Source organism: Rhinatrema bivittatum, chromosome 6, assembly GCF_901001135.1.
Source record: "Rhinatrema bivittatum chromosome 6, aRhiBiv1.1, whole genome shotgun sequence".
NCBI lineage: Eukaryota > Metazoa > Chordata > Amphibia > Gymnophiona > Rhinatrematidae > Rhinatrema > Rhinatrema bivittatum.
This window is the reverse complement of record NC_042620.1, coordinates 171353333-171370200: the sequence shown is the minus strand read 5'-3', so window position 1 is coordinate 171370200 and position 16868 is coordinate 171353333. Positions and strand designations below refer to the sequence as shown.

General features: G+C 41.6%; 1 protein-coding gene across 3 annotated transcripts in view; it reads right to left on the bottom strand.

Moving 5' to 3' along the window:
- The window catches only part of KANSL1L (KAT8 regulatory NSL complex subunit 1 like), a 268720-nt gene extending 253789 nt beyond the window's left edge, over nt 1–14931 (bottom strand). The window contains exons 1-2 of one of the 3 annotated variants that reach the window (XM_029606147.1): nt 14644–14931; nt 12177–13295 (exon numbers count right to left, since the gene is read on the bottom strand). In XM_029606147.1, the coding sequence (XP_029462007.1) occupies nt 12177–13261 (1085 nt within the window). In that variant the 5' untranslated portion in view covers nt 13262–13295; nt 14644–14931. Of the gene's footprint in view, nt 1–12176; nt 13296–14534 lie in introns of all 3 variants that reach the window. The other 2 variants (XM_029606146.1, XM_029606144.1) reach the window with 2 other exon arrangements.
- Between the last annotated feature and the right edge of the window lie 1937 nt (nt 14932–16868).

Here is a 16868-nt window from a genome sequence, read left to right as displayed (position 1 = left end):
TGAAAATGGCGTCGACGGGCCCTCGCCCTTACTATATCACATGGGCTACTGCCGCCATTGTTGTCTCCAAGTGGCATAGTAAGGGAAAGGGCCGTCGGCGCCATTTTGATTGCTGGCAGCCGACGGCCGTAGTGTACGCAATGTGTCCCGGACCGTTCTTGGCCCCCCGCTGGAGCAGCGCGGACCTGTTTCCGGTTTTGTGTGTGTTCGGAGGGTGTGGGCAGTAAGTAAAACAGGCATGTGCGTGGGGGGTGTTTTTGTGTGAGTTCAGAGGGTGTGGGAATTGCCAACATGTGACATGTGCGTGGCCCCCCGGTGTAGCAGCCTGGAATTTGGTGTGTTTTGGGAGGGTGTGTGAAGTAAGTCCAATTGGCATGTGTGTGTGGGGGGGTGTGAGGAGTGTGGATTTCTGTGTGTTCGGAGGGTGTGTGAATTAAATACATTTGTCATGTGTGCGGGGTGTGTGAGTGTTTGTGAAGGGTGTAAGAGGTTGCGCTGACATCCGACGTCCACCAGATGTCGCTGTTTTGTGGAACCAATTTTTAAACCTTTTTTACCTGTCACAGGTGTGACATATGTAATGTAAGTGCAGAAGAACCTTCCCATATGCGAAAGGAAGGTTGTGTCCAAATTTGAAAGCAATCGGTACAGTGGTTTCTGAGATTAGCGATTTTGTACAAACTATTTAACATTTTTATTTATATAGATAATAGATTGAGCCTCAGGAATCCCCTGCTCAGCTGGGCTACTTAGTTTGGGAGGAGGGCAAGGGGTATAAAGGTTTGGTACAGTGGCTGTAGTTTTGAAGGGAAATACAAGTGTTGGGAGATAAAAATCCCTTCTTTTCTGGATGGGTTGCTGAAGGGTGGGGGAGGGGGTGGAGTACCACCAGGTTCATACGTTTATAAGTTGTGAGTTTAGAATTTCAATTTCTATAAAATGTTTTCCACAAAGTGGCACAGACTATCCCATCCATGACTGTTATTTGATTACCTGTTTGTGCTCTGCAATGTTGGAGGCGTGGCTGCAATATTTTTTTGGATTATGGCTAACATACAGGTGGATATTATTTCTTATATATGCCTAAGGTTTACCATCTCCTATTAAGAGGAAAGAATTTTTACATGTCTTAAAAAGCAGGGTGCACATACAGCTCTGCTACAAAAGACTCCTAGGAGGTAATTTTCAAAAAGATTTACACGTGTAAATGTAACTACTATTGTAGCAATTTTCAAACGTCCATTTACATGGGTGAAAATCACGTCCTAAGTGGATAAACAACATGAGAAGCTGAAACGTGATTGGGTAGGTCAGATATGCTATGCCTCATATAATTCCAAAAGTAGAGGAGCTTATATTTTCATAAATAAAGCGTTCTCCTAACAGATACAAAAGATTAAGGCAGACTCCAAAGGCAGATATGTCTTTCTGGAGGGCATGCTTTTTGAGAAAGATCTGGTGATTGTGAACATGTATGGTCCTAATAAGAAGCAGAACAGGTTCTACAGAACTCTAACAAAAGATCTTTCTGAATTTTCAACTTATGCCATAGTGGCAGGACGGGAATACATATTTATATCCTCATCTAGACAAGCTCTCCAGAAATGCAGGTTTTTTTTTAAAGGCAAGCAGATGGCCTTCAGTTTTTGCTGCAATTTTTAGGCCTTAAAAGATATTTGGCGGCAACAATAATCCTCAGGGATTATACACATTTCTCACATGTACATAATTCTTATAGATGCATAGATTTTTTTTTTTGTGCTCTGAGAAACTTCTCAGAGATAGGGCTGATGGACATTCTTTCTGCGACCAACTCAGACCACAGTCCGGTACTCCTTCCACTCAATATATCTCAGGCTCAGTTGAAGATGACATCTTGGAGGCTAGTCACTACCAACATTCAGGAGTTTCTGGATGTCCATTCTACTGGAGAATTCAATCCGGTATTACTTTAGGGAACACTAAAACCTGTTTTGCAAGGGAGGATTATTGGCTTTGCAAGTTTTCTTTAAAAAGAAAGCACTGGGGGACTTGCTTTGCTGCCATCTGCACTTCCTGAGGTCCCGAGACCCTGCACCGCCTCCTGTCGAGAGGAATCCCACTGTCGAAGAAAGCACAGATGCCATCCAGTAGCACCGGTGATAGAATGTAGCGCTTGGTGAGGAACCATTGGGGGACTTGCCTTGCTGCTATCTGCACTCCCAGAGGTCCTGCACTGCCCCTACGGAGAAGCCATTGGGGTACTTGCCTTGCTGTTATCCACGCTCCCCAAGGTCCTGAGACCCTGCATTGCCCCTATTAAGAAGAGTACCGCTGTCAGAGAGAACGCCAACATCATCCAGTAGCACTGGTGATACAGAGTACCTGTGTTGCGCCAGTGCGTGAAAAGGGGCACGCTCCATGGTGCCAAATTCGAACGTTGGATCTATGGGAAGGAAGAGGAAAGGGAAGGTTGTTCCTTCTCCAGATACCCCACAATTTGGTTAGATGACCTATGGACAATTATCTCCAAAGTTAAAATATCCCTACAGTGAATAGTTTGAGCGGGGACATTTTGGAGGTCTCTCTTAGCCCTGTGGAGCATAAATCCCCAGTTGTACCTCTTCCTAATGTGAGTAGTGTGAGGAACCTTTTCACTGGTACAGACCCCTTGGAATCAAGTGTGGGCCCCTGAAGTGCCCATGGAAAACTGTCAGTCTTTATCTCTTCCCCTATTCCCTTGAGCAACACCATGTCCATCTGCTAAAGGGAATGGTTCTGTGGAACTCAAAACATTAGTGAACTCTCCATGTGACTTAGTCGTACTGGAAGTTGGTGAGAGAGTGTTGCTGAAATCAACCAACATCACGCTTAGGGATATTAGGCAGGTTGTTATGAGAACTGAAACCTCCTTAGCGAATATGATCACACAGTTATGTGAATTTTCTGCTAGAACTGTGGCAAAGTTATTTTATTTATTTATTTATTTATTTATTTAAAAACTTTTCTATACCGTCGCTAAGTTATATACCATCACAATGGTTTACAAATAGGCACATAGACTAAGGTAAGTAAATGTAGGATATCTTACATTCTAACAGGTGCCAATAAAGTTCGGTTACAATTTCATAAATAAAATCATTATTTGAGTAATGTTGGTCAAGTCCAAGTATATTATTGAGTTACTATCGCTTTGAAATATTACTTCTTAAAAGTAGGATTGATTAAATTCATTCTCATCTGCATTACCTTGTACTTTCATTCTCTACCCTCCACACTCTTTAGTGAAGGCTTTTTTAAAGAGCCATGTTTTTAGATTTTTCTTAAAAGTTTTGAGATTATTCTGTAATCTGAGTTCGGGTGGGCCCAGAGCATAGATTAGAATCTCAAGATTCTTCTTTACCCAATAAGGTTGTAAATTTACAAACTGCAACAACAGTGGGTGTGAAAGATAGCTTATCTTTGCATTACAAATTAGAGCAAATGGAAAACTGTTTAAGAGAAAAAAAAATTTAAGGTTGTTAAATTTTCCAAGATTAAGATTGATATCTGCTATCTACTTAAAAGATACTTCCATGAGGTACTGCAATTTAATGCTAAAAATGAAATACAGCTTTCACAGTGCTTTATGTTTTTATGAAGCTAAGAAAAATATTTCCCCCCCCCCATAACAATTTCATTGAATAAATATCCACCATTGTAATCAAAACATTCTTATTGGCAAAACGCCAATGTGATACATCTTTTCAAATTAAGTCGGAAGTATAGTTAACATCTTACAACCATTGATATGGATAACATTTAAACCACCCCTTGCCCTCCACCACCCACCCACCCCTCCAGCCTTTCCCACCAATATTTCTATTAATCTGAAAATCAAACCTCTAGTGCTGTCCATCAAATCAATGCCAGGTATCCATTTTAGCAAGGGTGGTGCATACATATCTACGAATATATAACATTTAAACAAGATACATATCACTTATGACTGATATTTGGTAGCATCTGGTCCTGTCATCCATATTTCAAATTTATGCCAAATCAGTTCAAATGTATAACTCTTCAGGTTTTTGTGTTGTTGTTTTTAATCGCAGTTAACGTATTCATCTTATCTATTTGGAATAATCTCCTAACACATGATAAAGAAGAGACTTTTGACTGTCTCCAGCAAGATGCTACTGAACATCTCGCAGCCGGTCATATTTGATTTAACAACTGAGTATGTTCATTGGGCTCCTTGTCAGGAATTCCCCGCAACACACACTTAGGATGAAGAACTACTGCATCTCCCACAATTTCAGTGCAAACTTGGGCTACACTTTGCCAAAATACAACTATCTTTGAACATTCCCACCAGATATGAAAAAACATACCCCTCATTGAACTCCCCCTCCAACAGTCATCCTTTATGGATGGATAAATTCTATCAAGCTTCTCTGGGGTAAGATATCACCTGAATAAAACTTGTTAGCTATTTTCAATCAGTAGACACAGATGCTTTGTCACATTCAAAAATGAAAGCGCTCACTCTTCTTCAGAAAGAGCTTCACCCAAATCATTGTTCCATACCTTAATATATGACGGCATTACATTATTTTGTTTAAGAGTACAATATAACTTGGAACTCACTCCCATAATCTTTCCTGCTGATTTGCATATGTGCTCCAAGAAGGTTTTCCCCAGTCCCATATCTCCACCTGCTTTTGAAGACCTCAAGAAATACTAATTTGCATCCAAGCCAAATATTCTGTGCGAGGTAAATTGTATTTCTCCTGCATTTCTGCAAAGGTTAGCCATTTCCCCCGTGCCACAAATGCTCCAACAACATTATTCCTCTGTCTTTCCACCCTTTAAAGGATCCCTTGGGTAGACACGAAGTAAATATGTTATTATGAAAAATACTTCTAGTAAAGAAGTATTATTCCCTTTTACCACTAAAAGCAATCCTCCATCTACCCCATACATTTAGAGTATTTGAGATACTTGGAGCCATCTCCCCAGCAGACTGCCATGCATGTTCTAGTTGCCATGTCATCACACTCAAGTGGTATTTCTCCCACCCACTGTTGCTCAGCTGAGATCCCGCTCTACCAGGGAAAACAGCACACAGCCTGCAGCCCAGGAAGCAAGCTCCACCAGGGATCAGGCTCAAAGACCAGTGACTCGGGAGCCAAGAAATCCTACTACACCAGTTCAGCATGTGTCCACCATCTGCTGGAGCAATACTGACTACTGCTAGCTATATACCAAGCGATATCACTGAAAAAGGGTGTATCCTCCATCTCCATATGCTAGTAGGCAGAGATATCCCACTAGTCTGGACTGGCGTAACAGGATAAGACAGGTTTCAGTTGTTCCAAGATGATATCCAGACTCTATTTTAGTAGATTTGGAGGGATAATTTAAAGAAAGGAAGACAGTAGTTGAGAAAAAAGTAACCTTCGTTTCCACAGATGCAATTTTGGTCAGCTGGAAAGCCACTATATTAGGATTTCTGCTCAAGTATTTGGTCTTGGAACAGAGAAAGCAGCCAATGAATATTTTGGAATTGAGAGCAGTGTGGAATACTGATTTGTGAATTAAAAAAAAAAGTTTTGTAAGTGTTCTGCATTATCTCAAACTCTACTTTTGCCTTAACAATGAATTTCATTTCTTTGCCCCAAGCATTTCACAAGTGCACATGGCATACAGTAGCATACCTTAAATAAGTGATTACATTTTTTTTTTAATTATTTAAAGTTTTATGTAATCAGTTTGTATAAGTTCAGCATTTCACAAATGACAAAATTCAAGAACTCATCTTTTCAAAAATTGCTGTATGGAAACAGTGCATGACTAACATTAAAATAAACAAGGAAAAAGGTCACTGCTTTCCCCTTCATGTCTTCACCAGACAGTAACAATTAACTGAAGCTGGTTTCTGATGAAAAGAATCATCACCCCCATTTCTTTATAACATATATCTATCTACTTGCTCTAGGTACCAGGGGCTTATAATTAACCCAATAATCCTATTGGTTGGCTAACTATAAAATCATCTTCCTAACACAGAATAGCTAGGTCACAGTATTCCACATACTAAAGCTCAGTATGCCGAAACATAGCTTCATATAAAATGCTCTGGGGAAGCCAAGCTGCAACATGTTTCCTGTTTTTAACCATCATAGAAACTTCAAGTATCATTTACTGCTTGACAACTATTATTAAGGTATTTACTACTAACATAGTTAAGTCCTTAAGTACTGCTCTTCAAGGCCAAATTGGATACTGCTCTACAAAATTAATTGAAAGATTTCTGCAAGCTCTTCTAGCCCACCCAGTGTGTCTCTAAAGCTTAAATGACTCACTGAATTTTACCTGCAGCTTCCTGGTAGCTGAACGATCACCCAATAGTTACAAAGCTTGATTTTCCTCAACCACTTTATAACCATCTATTACCTCAAAAGGATGAGACGTTCAAAGTGGGGCACAAGTCACCCTGTCATTTACATTAAAATTTGCATAGCTTCTCAGAACTTTCTTAATGTTTTAACATTTTCACTTTGTGTTGATTATCAGGATTTCTTTTATGATTTTTTTTTACTATTACAAAGCAAGAGAGTATGACTTGTTAACAAGCAGTTCAAAAAATAAAATGTCATCTTTCTAACTTCAAAGATTATTGTATTTTTGGATTACTCAGTCAAATCCAGAGTTGAACACTCTGATCAATTCATAGCGACTGTAAATGTTGTAAAACATGTGCTGTATCTTTAATGTATGAGAAAGTTTGTTTTACATGAGGTTGTAAGATTTGATCTATTAGTGTAGCTGGTGCTTCCGAAACTGAACCGTTGAGTGAAGCAATGGGACGAATCAGTGGATTATTCAAATTTTTATGAATCTTCGGAAGTGAATAGATCTCTGGTATATGAGGATGCTCCACCATAAGATATTTTATCTCCTTGTCTGTCAATCCTTGTGCCGATTCAACCAATGTTAAAACCTCATTTACAACAAACGTCCTCGTACATTAAAGATACAGCACATTTTTTACGTTTACAGTCGCTATCAATTGATCAGAGTGTTCATTATTGGATGATAACGATGGATGTCTCCGTGTTATACACAAACATACCCCAACTTCAGACGATTGGAGTAGTACAACAATTTCTAAAAAAATAGAGTCGGGACACAGCAGATTTCATCCGGATTCATATTACAGTTAACAGAAATCATGTTACAGAACAATTATTTTACATTCAAATCGATGTTTTATCAACAAATCCATGGGATCCCTATGGGCTCTCCTCTAGCTCCTACGGTAGCCAATTTATACATGGCTCGCTTTGAACAAGAAGTAATTTATAAATCTAAGTGGTGGCAACACATCATCAATTGGTATCGGTACATTTACGACATTTTTTTTGTGTGGAGTATGTCTGAATGTTTATTAAAACAGTTCTGCACATGGATTAATACAGCAGATGTAAATCTGCAATTCACCGCGCAGTGTTCCAACCAACAGGTAATATTTTTGGATGTCCAAGTGCAATTGGTGAACGGAGAATTTCGTACATCAGTGTTCCGTAAACCTTCAGCCCGTAATAACTTACTTTGATTCTTCAGCCATCATCCTTATTTAAATGCAGGTTACTAGTCAGTCAATTTTTCCGCATCAGACATGAGTGAATTTAAGAGACAAGCAGATCTATTGAGTGCCAGGTTCTTTCAATGAGGGTATCCGAAATGGGCAGTTATAAATGCTTACAAACGGGCCAAGGTTTCAGATAGGCAAACATTACTACAATATAAACCCAAAAAAAGAGACTCCACAATTAGTGTGTGTATTAAAACAAACTATGGCCACAGCGGCCACTGCAGCTTCAATCAGACAGCACTGGCACATTTTACGCTTGCATGATATTTTCAAAGACCCCCTTTTAATTGTCACCACAAGGGGAAGAAACATTCGGGATAGATTGGTACATGCACAATCAGCGATGAACAGCAACACATAGGATTCAGGGCATTTTAAATGTGGACAATGTTCGCACTGTTTGAATTGTATTGAAGGAGAGCAATGGATTGATCCCATGTCTAAATATAAAGCTGTCTGGAAGTCACGGACCAATTGCAACTCAGACCATGTAGTCTATGCATTAATCTACCCATGTCCGAAAGTTTATGTAGGCAGGACAACCCGTAATATGCAGACGCGGTTAAATGAACATAAGTCCCGTTTGAATACTCAATCTGTAACAGCTCCGATTGTTTCACATTGCTTACAACATCAGCATATTTTTCACAATTGAAATGGACTATTTTGGATCATGTCAAGCACTCATTGGGGGGGGGGGGGGGGAGAATCGAGAATACACATTAAACTACCGTGAAGCTTTTTGGGTTTTTATATTGAAGACTCAGACACCAACCGGTTTGAACCAAGAACTGGACTGGAGTTTGCTAATTTAGTATCTGGCAATGACGGAGGTAAAAGTGATGTTTGATTGGTTTATTTGAAGTGTGGGTGTCGGCAATGGAGGCTAGCTTCACGGCGTCCTGAAACTGAAGTCATAAACACTTGGATGAATAGCCGCGAAGGTGACAAGAATACAGCGCCAGAAGTAACTTGTTGAATTTCCAACGACACGAGTTAGTCAGACTTCCCCTGAAGAAAGACCTCCGGGTCTGAAACGATGCCCCATTGGGTGGACGGCAATTTGGAGTAAAGATAAGTCAGCTTTCAAGTTACATTGTAGAAGAACTATATTGTAAGGCGAGTTGGTACAACTGAGATCAATTCTTGGCACTATTAAAAATTAGCTAAATTTATTAAAGAGTTTTTTGGTGTAACATGCTGGACATATATAAAACAAGTAAAAAATAAGGGTCGGAGGTGGACGGTTCATGATTATATTGTGAAAGCACATTACGAGGTGGTAACGGCAATTAAACTTTGTATGAAACCTTCCACTCCTTCCTTAAAAAGTTTTTCGCATCATAATTGTTTTTATAGTTTCTTGATCTAAGGTATAATTATAGTATTCCAAGTTTCCTACGGGGCTTAAAATAAAAATTCAACATATGAATGAGAGGAATTAACCAGGGAGGTGATAATATTTGAGGTACTGATTTGCATTGGGAATCCCTCCAAAAAATCTTGTGTGTGTGTGATGGTTTAATGCAACTGCAACATTGCTCCCCGTTTAGGTGGTAGGGAGGAAAAGAGAAATTGGATTCAAACAGAGGTCCTGGACTTCTACAATCTAGAGTATTCATATGCAGACATAAGGGGGAAAAAGCATAGGATTGCTTCTACGGCCAAGTCCATAAGCAAAATACGACAAGCAGCACTGTGAATTTTCAAGAAAGCTCATCACCCAGTAAAAACTGTTGCTAGCAGAAATTTGTATGGGTTATCATAAGGCTTGGGGATAACTACATAGAGTGACAGTTACTGTCCTTTAGAGAAACATAGGAGTGGCCTGCACAGAGTGGCAGTTACTACCTTAAGAAACTTGCTAGGCAGAATGGATGAATCATTTGGTCCTTTTTCTTCTGTCATTACTAGGTTACTATGTTCTAAAAAAGTCAAACATCAGAAGCGTGCACGAGCCAATAAGAAAAAAAAAACATGTCTACTTGACACAAAGCACAGTAGCAGAACCGGTAGACACACCATGTCATAAAAATTTATAAAGAGCAATAACCACTGGCTCCATTTAGTTACTATATGCCAGGGTTGGCCATACTTTCATGCACTAAACGCCAAGGAAACAGAATGTACAGTACCAAAGAGCCTCATATTTTCAAGAAATGAAGGGTGGAGGTAGGGAAAGGAGTCCTTTGAGGAGCAGGAAGAGGGTGGTGTTTACTGTTAAAGACCTTCCTTCCCCCATATCACTGCCAGTACTCTATTAATACTTTATCAGTACCCCCATAATGTCCCCACCAGTCTCTCTCAATTCCCTCAACTTATCCTGACCAGTCTCTCTCTCAATTCTACCCTGATCCCACCGGCCTCTCCCAAAATTACAACCAATCTCTTTTATTCCCCTTCCCCCTTGTTTCTACAGGTCTCTCTCAATTCCTCCACCCTGTCCTCACCAGTTTCTCTCAATCCTCCCACCAGTCTGTCTCTAAAACCCCCACCCTGCCCCACCAGGCTTCTCTTTATATTTCTCATCTTGTGCCCATCAATCTCTCTCAAGCCTTTCACCAGTCTCTCTTTTCCCACCCTTTCCCCAACAGTCTCTCTCTCAACAGTTCCAGCATAACACTCCCCCCCTCAATAAGAACAATGAGGGAGACTCAGCATCCCAACATAACACTTCCTTTTGTGCTAATCCCCCCTTCCCAACCACCTGTACTATTATCCATGTGGCCCCATCCTCCTCTCCCTATCTTTTCCTGACTTCACCCTCTCTCTTCCCTTTCCCCCAATAGCATCTTTGGTTCTCTCGCATACACTCGCCACCATTATTCCTTCTGGCACTCACTCCCATCTGCCCCTTCATCAAAGCACTCTTTCTCTCTCAAATCCTTCCCCATCATCTCTGGCTCTCTCTCTCTCTCCCCTAGATCGCATTCTTCCTCCTCCCTCATCACTATATCTGGCTCTGTTATCCTCCCTCTCCTTCTTCAGCACCCTTGGCTCTATGTCACCTTCCCTCCTCCCTTCACTACCTGTGGCTGTGTCATCTATCATTCTTTATTTCACCACTTCTGACTTTCTCTCTTATGCGTGTTCCCCCTCTGATTTCTCCCAGTTCTTGTGCCCCCTCAACTTTCTCCCACTATTTCACACACAACCCCTCTCCCACATGGTTCTCATACAACTCCCTATTCTGGCCCTCTCTCTCCCCCTATATTCTTCCCATCTTAACCCTGGGCCTCTCACACCTGCTGCAGAACACCTGGCAGCATAGACCTTGGAGGATTAAGGAGCCACACAGCCCAATATCCATTGCTAACTGCAGGGAGATGGGAAGAGATCGGACATTCACCCCCTCAACTCATTTCCCCAACATTCATCCTCCCCCTCAACTCCTCCAGCATTCCCACGCCTTTCAAGCTACTCCCTCCAGAGGTATAAACTCCTTCTTGCATTGCCCTCTCCCCATGTTTTGGTCCCCTTTGGCAGTGCTCCTCCCCCATGTATTCATACTCTCACCTCCCCAACAATCACTACTTCTCACAGTGCCCCCCCCCCCCAAAAAACAAAACACACACTCACACACACACGCAAACATATATCATTTGCATTCACTTCCTTTTCCTTGCCACGAAACATCTGGGCCAGACTAGAGCTCCAAGTGATCCCTCCTCCCCTCTGCTATCAGCACATTTACCTCCCGAGATCTCCACCCCCTCTCTTCTGGGCAGCACAGCAAAGAAGAGAGTGGATGGCAACAGGTGGAGTGGAGAATGAACAACCATGAGGAGGGCTGGGACATAGTGCTGACTCTCTTCTGCTGTCCTGTCAGCTCCAGCCTTGTTCCTTCCCCTCATGTCATCTAGTTCTCTTGGCTGCAGACAGGAGGGAAGGAGAAGATCAAGGAAAAGTCTCTCCTCCTGCTCCAGCCCCTCCTTCCCAATCTCCACAGCAACAAAAAGCATTGCAAAGGCAGGAGGGGAGGGGCTGGAGCAGAATGGCTCTGCTCTGTTGTTCTATGCCATGCTCCAGCCTCTCTTCTCCCGTCTTCCACAGTGCCGCCCAGTTGACCTCTTCTCCTCATGTCAAGGGCCGCATTTCACATATGAAAGAGCCACAGGTTGGCTTCCCCTGCTATAATTCATCTTCACTTTACATTTAAACAAGCCACAGGTTTAAACAAGCCACAGGTTGGCCACCCCTGCTATATGTCATCTTCGCTTTACATTTAAACAAGCTGAAAGAAGGAAAGCTCACTAGAAGTACTTCTTGACTGAGAAAGTGGAGGACATCTGGACTCGTCTATCAACATACCATAGTTATAGCAACCAAAATAGCAAAACAATTCAGGAACATTTGGAAAAAAGATACAAGATAAGCGATCAAATAAGATCTGTAGTAACACAGCAGGTGGGGACAACCTGCCAATATTACTATGCACTATATTTTTTAAATTGCTTGACTTTAGCAGAATACCAAATTTCAAGCTGTAGAACTAAGTTTAACAATTGATATTTCCATAAAAAAAAAAGACTCTAACAAACTTAATTATACATCTTACCCTGCTTCAGTTTTTCGCATTGGCTTATCATCCCAGTCTTCATCAGAGCTGCTACCAGTTGCATCGGAGTCCAAAGCTGCCTCAACATGAGACAGCAGGCCTGCTGCAGAAAGAGCAAAACCTTGAACTTCATGAGGTGCTAGAATGGATAACCCATTCTTGGATTTTCTGCAAGGATTTGTTTCGCAATTAGTAACGCTGATCTCCGGCTTATTTTCTGCACCTTTGTAGGAGCTGTTGTCCAATGATCTGGCTGATTTGTTAAAGATTTTCATCCGTTGCAGCTGATATTTCACAAAGCATCTCACCTGATGACTACAATGCTCTACAACATGTTTCGCTATCAACGAGTGCAAACGTTTCTGAGCTCTTTTGGCCTGACTCAGCAATATCTGCTGTTTGCTCAGGCACTGTTGCAGACGAGTATTCATCTCTTCTTTTTTAGTAGATGTGCTGTAGCTCATATGTACATCTGCATGCCTCTGGAGAACCAGCTTAGCAGAATGGGATAAATCAGCAGATTTTGGCTCTGTGGGCACTGCTATGGATTTACCTAAACACCCATTTTTTTTATGCCATTTACACTTGAGAACCTGAATTTCATCTGCACCACTGCATTCTGTTTCTGTCACATCACAAAGCCTGTGTACATCTGTCAAAAGATGTCTCATGTATCCTGGAAAAAGTTCTCTTTTAACCTGTGTTTCGGGCTCAGAACTACCACTAGCAAAATGCTGATTATTGTGGAAGGTGTGTCTCATTTTACAGGCATCTCGGTCTTCCGACTTCCTTTGCTGATTATTTTTATTCTGCAAGTTCAGCACAGAATTAGAACTTAATAACAACACAGTTTGGTATTGTGTTGAAGACTGTGCAACAGGAGCTCCAAAATGTTTCAAGTTCCTGATATCAGTGCAGAGGCCATTCTCAGTTTTTGGAGTGCAAAGTTTAGGGCAACTACTCTGTTCTCCTGCTCTAGAACTTTCCATGCACACTGCTGTATCTGAGCTCATTGTCCTGGATGACAAAGGCGACAGATGAATTCCATGTCCCTCTGTTGTTGCCTCAGTAAGTGCTGGAGTCATTATAGCTTCTATAGGTGAAAGGATTACAGAAAACCTGAAAAAAACAAAACAAAAAAAACCTAGCCATTTTAATTATTAAACATACTTGAATTTTTTTTTTCTTTGGCCTGGTTCACATTCCCCCAGGACGGGAGCCATCCCCAAAACATGCTTACTGTTATTTAAAATGATGATGAGGGCAGAGAGCACAGCAATAAGGTGGTACTATAAACTTTCACTTGTGGCTGCCAGGGGATTTTCTCCTTATTTATCTATTTGATGTATGTTCCACCTTTCAGCCACTTCAAAGCAGATTACATTCAATACTTTAGGTATTTGAATATACTATGCCTTCCTACCTCTATAATAACCCTGTGTCAGTTATCACAATAAGCCCACGCTAGTGTAAAGACTGAGATTCTTTTCCCCTCTGATACCTAGCAATACTGCTCCCATAACATCTATAGTCCCTATTAGTCTAATGAGAAACCGGGTCTGGGAATATAAAACAAGGGGACCTAGGTGCTGTTTTTTTCTCCACAGATGCAAAATGGGAGAAAACGTTTAGTAAACAGACGCCAAGTTCTCCCACATGATAACACACTGCTGCCATTAGGCCATCAAGGACCTAGGAAGATAATGGCACTAACATTAACCATCTAAACACATACCTTCTGGTTAACTTCTCTAAGGCTTGGGATCCTAAAGCAGGGTTTCCAGATTACTGCATACTGTCAGGGCCAGATGAAGCCCATCTCATTATTGTATACTAAAATACTATCCTGTAGATATATCGTTGTTTTGCTATAATTATGTCCCAATCTGGTTACTGAATGTCAAATGTGATTGGGATAAAATTATGTGCGGGAAATAAAAATCCTCAAAAAAAAAATTTAAAATGAAGATGTGGAATTTCTGAGGTTTTCACAACGTATTCAACACGTGCAGGAAAATTAGGGGGACTGATACAAATCGGATAACTCCCGTACACACTCTCCTATCAGACACAACATAAGCCAAGGATATGCCACGGTTCCCTATTGCTGTCTTACCAAACCATGCGACACGACACATGGTGAAGCCAGCCAGCCAGAGAGGCCGCTACCTACCCCGGCCAGTGTTTACAAGTTCAAGCCTGGCTCCTCCCAGAGCTCCAGACCCCGCCCCTTCTCGGGATCCCTCCCACCTCCCTCTTTCTGTTTGTTCTTTACCGTTTGGGTTTGGTTGGCTCCCGCCCGCCCTCTGGCGGCGCGCGCTCGCAACCACCAGTGACCCCCGTCCCGCCACCACTCACCTCCGCTCCCTTGACGGTGCGCGAGCGCTCTCCGGTAAGACCAGGACTGACAAGTGAAAGCTTAAAAACGGGGAACAACAAATCAGCGCAGCTGAGGGATCCGAACTACCTGTGGGAAGAAACTCGCAGAAATCCTCGGAGGAGCAATCCCGCCTGCAGCGATCGCCGGTACCCAGGGGGGCGTCCGTACTGTCCGTGAGAGACTTCACAGCCTCAGCACGGAGTAAGTGCAGCGTGTGCCCAGAGAAAGAAGTCCGCCTTTTCCGTGGCTGTCTTATTGTTCTTCTTCTGGCTGTGGCGCAACAGTCCCCAACCGCGCCTCCTCTAACTGCCACCGCGGGTTAACAGTTTGTCCGTTCACCTTGTGGGGAATGGAACTGCCGCTTGAAGTGGGAGGGAACTGACTGACGTACATGGTTAGTGACCAATTGGATGCGACAAGAGGTTGGGCTATGTAAAGATATCGCTAAACGACCCCTCTGCATTTAGTCAGCGGTGAATGTATACAAACAGTTCTAGCAGAGCCAATCGCAAACCACAATGGGCGGCACTAGGTAAAAAAAAAAAAAAAAAAAAAGTTAGATCCCCGATCAAAAGAGGAAAGCTTATGAATGGGAGGGACAGTCGTCTTCCCGTTGCGCTGCTCGCTTCGTAGCTGCAGCAATACGACTAATGTGTTACCATATTGCACGTTGCACTATGTTCGCGGGAGCTGTTTTATTTGATTCATTTTGGCTATTGATGACAGCAGCAGCCCTTTACTTAACCCTTTGGCTACCAATACGATTGTCACAGGAAAGCCAAGGGAAATGTACATTTTGGCAAAACAGTTTGTTAACCACAATAACTTATTATACATCTTTTTAGGCGTTCCTTATAGTAAGTACAACAATAGCTTGGTCTTGTTTTCATTTATGCATGCCAACAGAAATGTACGCCCGTAGAGCTTCCCTGCAAAAAGGAGCCGCCGGAGCAGGTCTGGCTGATATTTGATTTTATAAAATACAGGGAAGGGGGCTCTGTCCCATTTAATTGTTGTGAGGAGAGCACTCCCCCTGTCAAGGCCTTTGTTAGAGATTTATTTTTTTTTTTGAGGAGGGGGGGGGTCGCCCTCGTTCATTTGTTTGTTTTTATTCTTTAACGAGAGGGCTACTGACCCGAATATCTTTAACAGATATCCGGTTAAATCGCATGTAATCCAGCTGGATAACTTTAGACCTATGCAGAAGCAGGTCTAAAGTTATTATAAAAAAAAAACAACTTATTGATTATTCACCCTTCCCTTCAATTTCTATCACATGATGGTAAAATTCAGAATTCACCTGTACTTCATAGACACAAGCTTATGAAAAATATAAAAGACAGGGATATCTACTGCTTTGTAGAAAGTCAAACTGGTCTTTTCCCGTCCTCGTCTTGAATTATAATCATTGGTCAGACAAAGGTGATTTTTTTTGTTTCACAAGAATGTCTGGAAAAGACCAGTTTGACAGCTCCATCACTGCTCTCTACATTAATGGTGGGGGTGGAAGGGAAATAGAACCAAGAGTTAAGAGAAAAAGATAAGTATGAGAGAAAAAAATGTGTGAAGCTTGCTGGGCAGACTAGATGGGCCATTTGGTCTTCTTCTGCCGTCATTTCTATGTTTCTATATCCCTGTTTTTTTATGGGACAGCCACATATATATTTTTTTTTTTCATAAGCTTGTGTCTATGAAGTACAGGTGAATTCTGAATTTTACCTAACATTATTATAGCTGATATTCAGCCAGGTTAGCTACATAACTCATCCTCTCTCCCTGAAACATCCCTTTTTAATCCAGCTATAATTTAGCCAGATAAATGGCTGAACATGCCACATTTGCTATCAGATGAGTCACAAGTTATTAGTCTAAATGGCTTTTGAATATCTTCCTCCACATTTCTAACTGTCAAGGTAATTGAATTATACCTTTTCTAACAATTGCTGACCAAAAAGAAAGCAGCAGAACTTCCAAGAATGGGCTCCACAGTTCGTGCTGGTTTAAGATTTGAACCACATACTTATGGTGTAACTATTGGACTGTATTACCCATTTTTGGTGATGGTCAAAAAGGGGTTAAAGCATTGGACATTTGTAACTCCATACAGTATTTTGCATCAGATATAACTTTTTATCCATGTAGCTACACTGTAATTATTGGGCTTCAAAAGGGGGCTTTAAAGGGCTGCCACCCACTGAATGCAATAGCAGTCATTCATTAGACTGATAGTTTTAAGGGTGTAATAACATATGCTAGATGTCTACATAACCATAGGGTGCAAAATGTTTGGCTTAATTGCATTTGCATGGGCT